This window comes from Erinaceus europaeus, chromosome 8 (assembly GCF_950295315.1).
Source record: "Erinaceus europaeus chromosome 8, mEriEur2.1, whole genome shotgun sequence".
Classification (NCBI taxonomy): Eukaryota; Metazoa; Chordata; class Mammalia; order Eulipotyphla; family Erinaceidae; genus Erinaceus; species Erinaceus europaeus.
The window spans coordinates 30,653,520-30,666,425 of NC_080169.1; the positions used below are offsets into that span (position 1 = coordinate 30,653,520).

General features: G+C 42.9%; 1 protein-coding gene and 1 long non-coding RNA gene across 3 annotated transcripts in view; one reads left to right on the forward strand and one right to left on the reverse strand.

Annotated features, from left to right (window-relative positions):
- SP4 (Sp4 transcription factor) overlaps window positions 1–4,879 on the reverse strand; it is a 57,517-nt gene extending 52,638 nt beyond the window's left edge. For both annotated transcript variants that reach the window (XM_060196105.1, XM_060196106.1), the window contains exons 1-3: window positions 4,760–4,879; window positions 4,171–4,283; window positions 2,121–3,666 (exon numbers count right to left, since the gene is read on the reverse strand). In XM_060196105.1, coding sequence (XP_060052088.1) covers window positions 2,121–3,666; window positions 4,171–4,283; window positions 4,760–4,766 — 1,666 coding nt within the window. In that variant the 5' untranslated portion in view covers window positions 4,767–4,879. The remainder of the gene's footprint in view (window positions 1–2,120; window positions 3,667–4,170; window positions 4,284–4,759) is intronic.
- Window positions 4,880–5,225: 346 nt separating this feature from the next.
- Window positions 5,226–7,156, forward strand: LOC132539892 (uncharacterized). Its single transcript, XR_009551178.1, has 2 exons — window positions 5,226–5,568; window positions 6,033–7,156. It is a non-coding gene; the product is annotated as an uncharacterized LOC132539892 (long non-coding RNA).
- Window positions 7,157–12,906: the final 5,750 nt, after the last annotated feature.

Below are 12,906 nucleotides of genomic sequence, written 5' to 3' on the forward strand. Positions count from 1 at the left end.
ACAAGGGCAACAAAAGGGGAAAAAAAATAGCCTCCAGAAGCAGTAAATTAGTGGTGCAGGCACTGAGCCCCAGCAATAACCCTGAAGGCAAATAAATAAATAAATAAATAAATAAACTTTCAACACTGACAAACTTTTAAATGTCAGGTTTCGGGGGAAAACTGACTACATAAAATTCAAATTCCTTCATACACCTAAGTGCCCCCCAAATCACATACTCTGTGTGTTTTTTTTGGGGGGGGAGGTAGTTATTGAGGCACAAATGAACTAGACCAACACCCATGTTTCCATACCTTGCTTCCTAGTTGATTGCTGATGACTAGAACCATGCTTCTCAAATTTCAACCTGACTGAAAAATCACCTAGAAAGTTTGTTTGAAAAGGCAAATCCCTTGATTACATCCCTAAAAGTGACAGTTCCAGGAGCTAGACCCTGCATCTGTGATGTGGTATGCAAGTGAATCTTAAGTGCTTAGAATATCATATTGCTGGTGACATTGGTTTATACTCAAAATGGGCAAAGAAAATAACCCTAATCCATTAGAGAACTGTCTCTTTCTAATCTAAATTAAGTTTCTCAGTTCTTTTAGTCGAAATTCACTGTTTAATAGGCAAGATGAAATATAAGTGAAGTAACTTTCATTTTTGCAAACTAGTCATTAGATTCATCAAAACCAGAGATTTCTGAAATATTCAAGTTACTGTCAATGTTTAGGATCAACAAACACTAAAGACTGTAATCCAGACACCTAAATAATTGTGCTGTAACAGTCTTAGAGTGAACAGTACGTATCACACTCAAAAAGTCTTCCCCTATGATACCACTAAATTATCAATACTGGAGCCACGACTAGTTAGGCTAAAATATTCAGTCCCTCAGTTGCACAGGCCATATTTTAAAGTTTAACAGCCACTCATGACTAGTGGCTAATATACTGGATAGAATGGATAGACGACACTTCCATCATCACAGACAATTCTATTGGACAACAACTGGTCTAGAGTATGTAAATAAAAACAGTAATCTTCCACTCCACTCTCCTGTTGATTTCCTATTTCAAATATATACAACTACTTTGGATATTACATGATAGAACCCTACCATGAGTTTTTGAAAGTTGTTTCAAGAAAGGTCACTCAGAAATGACACACTTTATACATTTCATACTATCAAAATAGAAATATTTAATGAAAGAGGTCTGAAAATATCAAAACCACTAAGATCATAACTCAGTTTTCACCAGACTAGAACCAATGAAAAGTGTCTAGTTACTAGAAAATGGCAGATGTTAAGTAAAATAAAGCAAGAAAGGTTATGTTACTTAATATGACTAATTATCCAACTACTACAGAAGTTATCTGTTTTTGCACACAACAAAGAATAGCTTTAAAACGACCTTACTGCATTAAAGTCAAATTAAATAACATTTTACTCACTTCATCTTTTAATTGCTTTCTACTAATTTCACACTTAAAAAACAAAAAGCTCTAAAAATCACAATTCTATAAATGAATTCTATAAATTCTAAACTGAGAAAAACCTGGATTTAGCAGAAAAGTAGACAACGGTTAGTCAAGCAACTTTCAACTTGAATCTCTCAACTGCATCAATATCTGGTTTAATACAACCCACGGTAATAAAACACAAAAGCACAGGCAACAACATACTGAAGCATGAAAAGTACCTCTCAATTTGAGAAAGTTTATAGCACAGAATTAAAACGTCAACAGACTTGCAAGTCTACACTCATTTAGCTCTAACCCGACTCACCCTTAAAGGAGATAAAACATCATCTGACTAGAGTTCTTGAAGAGTTCAAGTGTACTCAAACATGATCTCTAGATTACAGAAGACAATTAAGACTCTAACCCGAATTTTGTTGTAGAAAAGAACAACTTCATATAAAAAAACAGTCTAATAAATTTAACACATAAAACCAAAAACTGAAATGCAGACATTAACAGGCCATGCTACTTATTAATAAATTAGGGTACTCTAATATTCCGGGTATTTTCAATTTTCCCAGAGATCTCTGTCAAATCTAAATGTCAGTAAAGAAAAGCAACAACCAAACATTATTCCAAACTGAGTAAAAAGATACTAGAGAAGACTAACTTACCTGCAACACTAGTGATTGTAACTGGAACTCCTTGCACTTGAACGCCTGCAGCACCCAGGTTGGCAACACTCACTGTCTGAAGGTTAGGCACTGATGCAAGCTGGGCAGTATTCAAAGTTATTGGGGCACCAGCAACAGCCACAGGAGCAATCTGAGCAAGAGTTGTGCCACCACTTGAAGACACTGGGGTGATGGTTAATTGTTGGGATAAACCAGCATTCTGAACTTGCAAATTTGAAAGACTCTGAATATTCTGAACCTGTACAGTTTGCCAACTGATTTGCCCTGAAGGTGTTAAAGTTGGAGCCCTGATAAGCACCTGAGTTGGATTTACTGCTTGAAGTTGAACATTCTGCAAAGGTTGTTGCTGGATAGTTTGAATTGTCTGCCCTGACTGGAGTTGAAATGACTGTGGAGGAATAGCTTGAATAATCTGTTGCTGGGGCTGTTGGATCTGGATCTGTTGCAAAATAGGCTGACCTACAATTTGCACCTGCTGAAGAGAGTTTGATTGATCTTGTGCATTCTGTATCCCATTGGGCTGACTAGAACTCTGGGCTTCTGACTCGGTGGCAGCAGGTGTTTGAGATTCTTCAACAGTGCGTTCAGAACTACTAGCTGATGTGCTTGCATACTGGCCCGTATCTGCTGAACTCACGAGCGTGTCACTGCTCGTCAGAGATGTTGAAGCAGTGGTTGTGCAGGTAGTGGAGGAGGAGGGAGATTCTGGCATCGTGCTGGCAGGAGCAGTGGTGGTGGTGGGTGTGGAAACTAACTGGCTCCCATTGGACGTCCCGCTATCAGTAGTAGTAGCAGGCTGGCCAACTTGTCCAGTCCCTCCTCCAGCAGCCACGTTGTTTATCACTGGCAAAGCTAAAGTCACTCCTCCAATGTTAATTGGTAGGGTTGTTACAACTTGAGCCTGAGTACCAGGCAAGGTCTGTAATTGCAGTGGTATTGAAACACCAGGTCTAATTTGGACTGGAACTGTCTGATTTGCCAGGTTTTGAGCAAGAATATTCCCCGAAGCTGTCCTGTTAGCAGCAGTGATTATAGCTTGATTATTACCTGCAGAAATGAGCTGAATTTGACCCTGCAAATCCTGTAGAGATGAATTACTAGTTGGATTGATTTGAATTTGCTGGCCTTCCACTGTCTGAAGCTGTGGAATCACTTGGTACTGTACACTACCACTGGGATTTTGTACTTGTATGACTTGAAACTGACCAGGAGTGGAAGAATTACCTGATTTAGTTTTTGTAGGAGATGCACTCCCGTTATTACTGCTGGAAGAACTAGATGAACTAGAAGCTGGCTGAGAAACGTTATTTTCTTTAGAAGCAGGAGTGGAGGCAACAAGTTGCCAAGCGTTTCCAGCAAGTTGTGTTGTTACCAGTTCTAGTTGTTGTGGTTGATTCTGAAGTTGCACCAATCCTTGACTTGGATCTATAATAATTTGTTGTTGTCCAGTTGCTTGATTCTCACCAGGAGTTCCTATTTTGCTGCATGTAGCTGCCAGTAAAGCCAGAGGAGAGGGCTGAGAGTCCTACCCAAAATGGGATGGTAAAGGAAAAGGGGGGGAAAAAGTGGCCAGGTTTAGTGGAGAACAGTAGTTGGAATCGGTTTATTTATTTTGACAGCTCTATAATTTCAGTACTCAGGAAGTGACAGAAATTAAAAAAAAAAAAAGAATAGATGTAATAAGATATAGGAAAGAACATGGAAGCAACCCTGAAGTACAAAGTTTAAATAAATGGAAATTTCTAACAAACTTTTCTAAAGTGTTATTTTTCTGAACTCAAAATTCCTTTGGGAAAAATCTACACCGTTTTCTTATAGTTTAAGCTCGTAATGTTATTTTAAACACACTTACCCCTCACAAATGTGAAATCCATGAATTTACAATTTAAGTTCCTCACTCTCAGAGGGGTGCTTTTGAGTAGATAAGCATTTGTATTCTGGTCTTCACTTCTGGATACTTATAGGGCATAACTCTCTCTCTCCCTTTATACTTAGTGATGAATTTTGTTTAATGTGTGTTTGCGTTTACCTGGGAGCCTGAGGTTTTGGGTTTTTTATTGTTATTCTCTGGCTCAGAGGTTTTCCCTCCTTCTGTAGCCATCGCCGCTGCCGCCGCCTCCTCCTCCTCCTCCTTCTTCTGATCTGCAACAAACCCGCCCCATACACACACACACACACACACACACACACACACACACACACGCATACGCACACACACGCACACCACAACAGGTTATTAGGATTATTATTATTCGTCTCCTCCCCTCCTCTCTCCCCCCTCCCCCTAACATTAATCTCCATAAACCCAAGATCCATGCACACCGGCAGGGGGTGGGGGAGAAGGAGGGAAGGGAGGAGGGGGATATCACAAAACGTGGTCTGAAACCCGACCCATCCGCTCAAGAGCAACACCCAGGAGGTTGTTCTCTCACAGACATTAAGACAAAACACAGCCCTCTTTCCCTCCCCCGATTCCCTCCCTCTCCCTATCCCTCCTCCTCCTCCTCCCCTTAAAGCATCTCAGCGGCCCGGGGGGAGGGGGGAGAAACGAGCAGGGTCTGGGGAGGGAGGAGGGTGGGAGGCGGTGAAGGAGACCGAGGGGGGTGGAGAATACGTACCGCTCATCCCGCATTAACAGGACAAACCCTCAGTCAGAGACACTGGGATAGAGGTGGGTGGGGGTGGGGGTGGGGGCGAGGCGGGAGGAGAGGCCGGTCCCGCCCGCCCGCGGTGGCTCGGAGGAGGCTGTAGCTGGCTCAGGCTCTGCCTCTTTTTCCGCGAATGGCCGCCGCTGGGCTGTGGCGTAGCAGCTCCTCTCTCCGCCCGAGCCCGGCTGACTCGCCCTTGATTGACAGCGGCGGCGCGCGGCGCGGGCGGCGGCGCGGGCCGGGGGCGGGGCCAGGGCGGCGCGAGCCCGGCCGACTCCCCACCCCCCTCGGCCTCCCTCTGCCGGAGCCGCCGACTCTCCACCCCTTCCCCCAGCGGATTGGCCGCCGACCTGCCGGGGGCCGGGGCGCTGGGGCCGCCTCCTCTCCACCCCCTTTCGCTGGGTTATTCTTTTCGCTGCTTTTCTCTTCCTTCCTCGGCTCCTCTGGCGCTCTTTCTCTCGACGTTCTAGCTCAGGCGCGGCGCCGGTAGGCCCTCTATACAGCCAAGCTTGTTGTCTCAGGATATCCCGCCCCCTACTCATTTCCCAGCGCCCTCCCCTCAGAAACCCGCTCCATCATCCCCCGGAATTGCCACCCAAAGAAAAAGTAGCGCTATCGCGAGAGGGGAAAACAAGGAAGCTCTGGGACCACCGAGGACTCCGCTCGCCAAGTGAACTGCCCGCTGCCCTTGTGCAGGGAGCATGGCTTTCCTGAGGCGCATCCGGACCCGGGCGCCCTTTTTCTCTGGCTGGGTCTCCATTGGCTGAAGGCATGGTGACGTGCGCTGAGGGGCGGCAGGAGGGGGCGGGGCGGTATCGCAAAGGATGTCGGTTCTTGTAGTTTCGACTGTGCCGCCGCCGGCCCATGTAAGGCCCCTCCTTTCCTCCCGCCCTCCCGCACCTCACCTCCCCTAGGCTGGGCCGCCCAGCGGAAAGCGAGCTGCCCGAGGGGGCGGTGGCAGGGCGTGGTTGGGGCCGAGTGGGAGTTGAACTGAGAGGGGGAGGGAGAATGGGTGTTGTTTGCCTGGGCCTATCCGCCTTTCGGGGCAGCCCAAACCACCTCTGCCACCGCCTCCTGGGCTCCTAGCCGCTCCCCGCGGGGCGAGCTCACACCCGGAGCGCTCGGCGATTGAGCGGACCGCGGCGTGGGAAGGCGGGGTTTGCTGTCCTCGGGGTTTGAATGAACCTGGCTTCCAGGAGCAGCGCCTTCGCCTTGCCATTCTCTGCTCATCTCCCTCCCTCAGGCCCCTCACTTCAAATCCGAGGCCTATACGCCCACTGAGAAGATCTTCCATTTTATTTGCTTCTTGCTGGCTGCTGCAGCGGAGCAGTGACCCGCCTTCTGGGGTTGCATCGAGTTTTGCCTAATAACCTGCGTGGATGGCGGAGTCGTCGGTCCCACATGGTTCTCCAAGAAGGAAGAGGCCCGGCTCCATTTGGATCAGCCCCATCACAGTTCAGCATAAGCTCCTGGGGCAGGTGAAACTCACATCTGGCTGCACAGAGCATTTTATTGTCAGATGCACTTGAGCAGTCCCCTGACCTCAGCTTTCCTCCAAAGCCCGGAAGTCAGAAAGATGCACTGAAATAGAATAAACGCCTGGTTAAGTGTACCAAAGGCTGCAGTGAGCCGCTAATATAAATACTGGCCTTGGGGACAAGGCATTTTACACACCCAGACTCAACAGTCACTTACTTCCCTTATGGTTTACCTGTGCTCCCCACACAGCCTTGAATGGTCTGGCTTTTTGTTTTGTCTCCTGCCTGAGGGAGGCCTGACATGTTGCAAGGGTGAGGAGGTCCCAGGTGCTGCACTTGACTGGCATTTCCTTTGCTTGTTAAAGTAATTGCAACATCCGCTGATGACAAAGCCAGCAGTGCAGCAAGACAAAGCAACTGGAATAAAGAATTACATCTTACTATCTACCCCTTGGTAAATATGACTTTAAGACTCTTGATTAGCCAACTTATAGCCCCACTGTGTGCATGATAGACAGCTCAAAAGTGTTTCTTGCGTTTACAGATATTTTGTCTATTCTCAGGACCCACCCCAAAGACACACGCGCGTGCACACACTATGATGAATGAAGGAAGACATCTTGGAGTCTTGTGAATTTGGGGCATTCCTTGTACTTTTTTTTTTCTTACCTCAGAAAGCCTGCTTCAGATACGATGTCATTAGCTCTGAACTACAGATTTATTAAAGAATAATAATTCAATATGTATTTGCAAATTTTCCTAAATATTCAGCACCCTATAGATATGGTACTGTAATTCATGAAACAGTGCAGGGGGAGAAAAGTAGTTTTTTCTCTACTCTTCTGAGTTATTAGCTGAAAACACTGTAATAAAACACAAAACAATGTTATTAGTTTGTATACTTCTCATATTGGTATATGTCAGATAACCAGGGGGATAAAAATGAGTAATTTCTAGCGAGGGTTTGGATTCAGATTTATATAAGTTAGTAGGAAAAAGGGAGCAGAGATAGTGACCTCGTAGGAGAGAGTTAATGATTTTCAGGGGAAAAATGACCCTGTGTCAAAATTACTGGGAATCAAGGTGGCTTGTGACAGCTTTCTGGGTGTGTTCTCCCATGTGATTTTTTTTACAGTCAATTTTCACTAACAGATGCAACTCCTGAAGAAAGGCTGTATGAAGAGTTCATTTTGGAGGGTCTTGTCTTTTTGCAGATATGGAGAGTTGAGAAACAGGATTTCCTTACACGGACTGGTTTTCAAATATTTACAGGTAGAAATAACCAACATACTAAGATGGCACAGGAGTTGAGGTTGGAGATGGGGGGCATATTCTGCTACCCTGAATCCATAAACATGTCATGCTTTTGATGATGGTCTGGAAACTTCTGGTCCTTGGATCTAATGAGATGGAATCATGAGATCTAATCACTTCTCAGTCACCACTATTTATCTATAAAACAGAACTTTTGGGCAGTCATTTTTTTCTATTTATTTAAAAAAGGGGACATTAACAAAATCATAGGATAAGAGGGGTACAACTCCACACAATTCCCACCACCAGATCTCTGTATCCCATCCCCTCCCCTGATAGCTTTCCCATTCTCTATCCCTCTGGGAGCATGGACCCAAGGTCATTGTGGGTTGCAGAAGGTGGAAGGTCTGGTTTCTGTAATTGCTTCCCCGCTGAACATGGGATTTGACTGGTCGATCCATACTCCCAGTCTGCCTCTCTCTTTCCCTAGTAGGGTGTGTCTCTGGGGAAGCTGAGCTCCAGGACACATTGGTGGGGTCGTCTGTCCAGGGAAGTCTGTTTGGCATCATGCTGGCATCTGGAACCTGGTGATTCGGTGGGTTCCTGAAGTCGTACTAGTCTTGCCTTGTTGCAGTCCCAGGTAGTCATTCTAGTCTTGCCTTGTTGCGGTCCCAGGTAGTCACCTTTGGTATTCCGGGAGAGGAGAGGTGAGAAACCTGGGCAGTCATTCTTACATTGCCTTCCTAATTTGTTATGTGCCATATATTATCCACTTAATGGTTTTTTAATCAAATTACTTTTATTCCTTATGTAATTAATTTAAGTAATTGATATCACCCTGGTAAGTGGAAAGCCAGTGGTACTAGGCAGCAGCAGGAAAGCATAGCAATGCCATCACCAGGACAAACCATTGATATTATAGAGTGTCTTTTTGTTTTTTTGTTTCATTTTTTGTTTGTTTTTACCAACTGTTATCCAGCCTCATCAGAATAAAGAGAAACTGATGATCCTGTTACTGTAACTGACCATCATCTAGCAATTAATTTTAGCTTAGCGGTTCGAACATTCTTCAAGCCCAGTGTGCTTTCAGCTGGCTACATTAATGGTGAGAACCTGACTTGGGAGGTAGAGCAGTAGGTAAAGTGTTGGGCCCTTAAATATGAGGTCCATCCACAGCAGCACAGGTGCCAGAATGATTTATATTGTTATTGTCCTCTCCCTTTCTTTCTCATCGATTAATCAGTCAATCTTTAAAGGAAGACTTTAAATGAGGACCCATGTTCAAGCCCCTTGTTACCATCTAGGGGAGGGGGATGGTTCATGAGTTGTGGAGCAGAGTTGTGGAGCAGTGTGGTACTGCTCCTCTCTGTCTTTATCTTGTTTTGTCTCTCACCTTCTACAAAAAAAAAAAAAAAAAAAAGGAGGAAGGAAGAAAGGCTACTGGAAATAGTAGAGTTGTGCAGGCATTCAACATAGCAATAACCCTGGTGACAAAATGAAATAAAATAGAATAGTAAAATGGTGAGAACCCATATAATCTTTTTCGCCCCCACCAGGGTTATCACTGGTGCTTGGTTCTTGCACGGCTTCACTAACCCCTGTCCCTTCCACACACACCACCTTTTATCTTCTTTCTGTTTTTGATGGAGGGAAAGAGAAATACAGAGAAAAGGAGAGATACCAGCAATACTATACTGATAGTAAAGTCACTCCCCATACCCCCTTCAAGTAAGGATCCCACACTCAAACCTAGATCCTTACACATGGTAATGTGCATAACCCTGGTAACATGTGAACTATCACCTGGCCCCTGTTTCACATTAAGTGTGGTGTTTAATAAATTACAAGGATTAGTTAGGGAATCCTTGGATTTCCACAAAGATATGATGGGCCGAGACCTCTAACAGACCCCTCCCTCCACCATCACTGGTCACTTCCATCAGGAACATTGGCACATGCCCTCTAATGAGCCACTCCAGGAACTTGGCCTCCCTATAAAGTAGCAAAGATAGGAATTGTCCCACTCTTTGAAGGGAGGCCAGGTCATCCTACCATGCCACTGAAGGAACACTGGTCCTGAAATCAGTGCAACCTAGAAGGTTCCCAGCTGTGACCATGAACTGTAAAATCACACCAATAGTTACTCAGAGGTTCTACAGACTCCTGTGCTAAATGTAAATATATATATGGGCCCTGGGTTAGGTGGATGGAATAAACAATTTTATTCATAGATTTTCTTCAAGATTGGGAGCTACTCTCTCTCCAACCCAACGTTCTAGCCCTTTTCTCTACTCTTACACCATCTTCCCAGACAATATTTTTGTTAGCTCCATGTTAGCTATCAAACACAAACAAAAACTATGAAAGTCATAGGCCCCTAGGAACTTAACTAAAATAGACTTCCTAAATGCTTTCCACCCTAAGATCCCTATTTTCCTCTGTTCTGTTCCTACTTTTTGGTTACTGTCCAATAATAATTTTTTCCTGCTTTATATCTTACCACCTTTCAGCTACCAAGTTGCAGATGCTATCATGATTCCATCCTGACTTCTCCGGGCAGATGACCTCACCAGTGTATCCTGGTACCTCACCTCTCCAGAACCCTACCCTACTAGGGAAAGATAGAAATAGGCTGCCAACACCCATGCCCAATGAAGAAGCAATTACAGAAGCCAGCAGGGGAGAAATAATAGGTGAAAGATGACCAGAGGACTCTGAACTCCAACTCCCATCAGGACCTGGAGAGAGAAGAGGAAAAGAGGAAGGACATTTAGAATTAGTAATGGATGTAGGTTTAACTTGGAAAGGAAGAGAAGATGGAACCATGGGAGGAAAATGAATACACATATATATATATGTGTATGTATATATATATATACATATATATGTATTTGTAGAAATAATAGTCAACTCATATCTGTCACAGAACTCTGGTATTGGGAATAGTATGGAATTATACCCCTGTTGTAATTTTTAAATACATATTAAATCACTAATAAAAACTAGATTATAGCACAAAATATGTACCAAAAATAATCCTAATAAAATTTGCACATTTGATTACTAAAATAATTAAATTACAAGGGCAAGAAAACCTTTTATTGTAAAATATCCTTTATGTCAGCTGATTTTGCCAACTGTAGGACAATGCAAGTGTTCTGAGCATGTTTAATGTAAACTAGGCAATGATATTTGATTGGTTAGGTACATTAATGTTTTCAATTAATTTATTTATTCTTGTATAGAGACAGAAATTGTGAGGGTCGAGGGAGAAAGAAGCTTTTGCCACACAGGTGGGGACCAGGCGCTTAAATCCAGGTCCTTGCACACTATAATGTGTTCACTTAACCAGGTGCACCACTTCCTAACCCTCGTTAGTTTTTCATGACATAAGACAATCAAAAACTGAGGAATATTTATACTTGATTTGACTAGAGGTGGCAAGCCTCCTCTCATCTTAAATCCTAGTAGCAACCCAGAGTTTAGAAAAACGATATCGTAGGGACTATTTTCCTACAGAACAGAAAGTTTATATTTCTGATTACACTGCATAACAAATACAGTTTCTCAGTAGATTTCCTGAGAATTGCTTTGTACACCTAAATCAACTCTCAGGCTACATTTGGAAAAACACTGCTAGAATTCTTCACAGTTCTATTTCAGATAAAAGATATCAGTTCAGGGGAAGGGACTAAGGAAACTATCATCATCATCATCTGTTGGTCCGCTCTATATAGGACCTAGAGTTTCTCAATCCACTGTTCATTTAACCAGTAAATCTCTAATGGTACATATAATCATTCTCTTTGAAGACAAAGTTCATAGCTTTTCCTCCCCTACATTGCTAAGAATACATGTAGTAATACTTTCGTAAATGTACATATAAATGAGTATGATAGGAGCAGCTCTAGAAGATACTCAATATTGCAGAAGAAATGAAGGCACAGACAAGACAAATAATTTGGAGGACCAAAAGGGACCAATGTTGAGGGTCTCCATCAGGAAGATACATATTAAAGTCAGTGCTAAACTGTTTTATTTTTGATTCTAGGAAGCAGAAGACAAAAAGTCTGGAGAAGTCACAAGCCAGAGGTAAAACATAACATCTACATCTGTTCTAAAATGCATTAATTAAATATGGGAATTAAACATAAACTGAACATATTTTGATTAGTACTAGTAGTTTCACCACTACATGCAGAACACCTTGCATAGTCCCTAATAATAAAATCCTAGTCATGCAGAAAATTACATTTTAAATGTAAGTTCTTTAAATTCCAATAAAATTATTTCAGAAAGCAAGAGAAAATTTTATAAATCTAATTGTCGAGGCTGGGTGGCAAGGTAACTGGTTGAGTATACAAGGGCCCTGGGTTCAAATCCCTGGGTGGTAAAGCAGTGTTGCAAGTGTCTCTCTGCCTCTCTCCTTCTCTATCAACTTCAACTTCCCTCTCAGTTTCTCTCTGTCACTTTCCAAAATAAATATATAAATATCTTTTAAAAGATTGAGTTGAAAAAAATCTAGTCATTCCATAACTGGGACAATAATATTGTGCATTTATATAAAAATAGGCAAAATGATCTTTTAATTTGTGTCTTGAACTGTCAATTAATAAATTAAAAATAATTAGGCAACTTGTGTTTCCCCCAGACAGAGCTGATGGCTATTCTTTGGAAGCACATAGCTGTTTCACAGGCTGCTTATGTATAACTTCAGAATATTTGATCTATAATTTTTAAATGTGTAAGTTCATTCTGTCAGGCATAGTAGTGTGCAACTCTTGGAGCAGCTATAAGATTGAAAGGCAAGAGCAGATCCTACCACAAAAGTCAAAAGTGTAGAACGGCCAGCACTAAGTCTGTTCTCTAAAATATGTACATAATTGAATGAGGAAGGCAACAAAAGTACCTTGATTTGAGACTGATTGTGTGGAACTTGTCCTGGACCTATAAGTGTTATCAAAACAAAACAAAACAAACAAACAACAACAACAAAACCCATGTGGATGATGTATCTAACTGCAAGCTGATCAATATAAAGACCCCAGCAAAGAATGCATTGTGCTTATTAATAGCACAGCATACCTGCAGAGGTTCCAGTTCTACTAAGCGACTAGGTACTAACTCTGGGTCATAAGAAGAAGGTCAAATGTCAAATTTAACTCCTGAGAAGGAAGAAATCCTTAAAAAAAAAAAAAAGGCAGTTGAGCAGTAGCTTTTCAAGCATTTGAAGTCCTGAGTTTGATCCCTGGCACTCTGATATGCTCAACTGATGCTCTGATACTGTCTTTCTCCTTCCTCCCCACCCCAAAAATTCAACAGAAATATGACAGAAGGAAAAAATGTCCCAATCAGCAGTTTTCAGGAGAAATGTTTCCAAGAGGG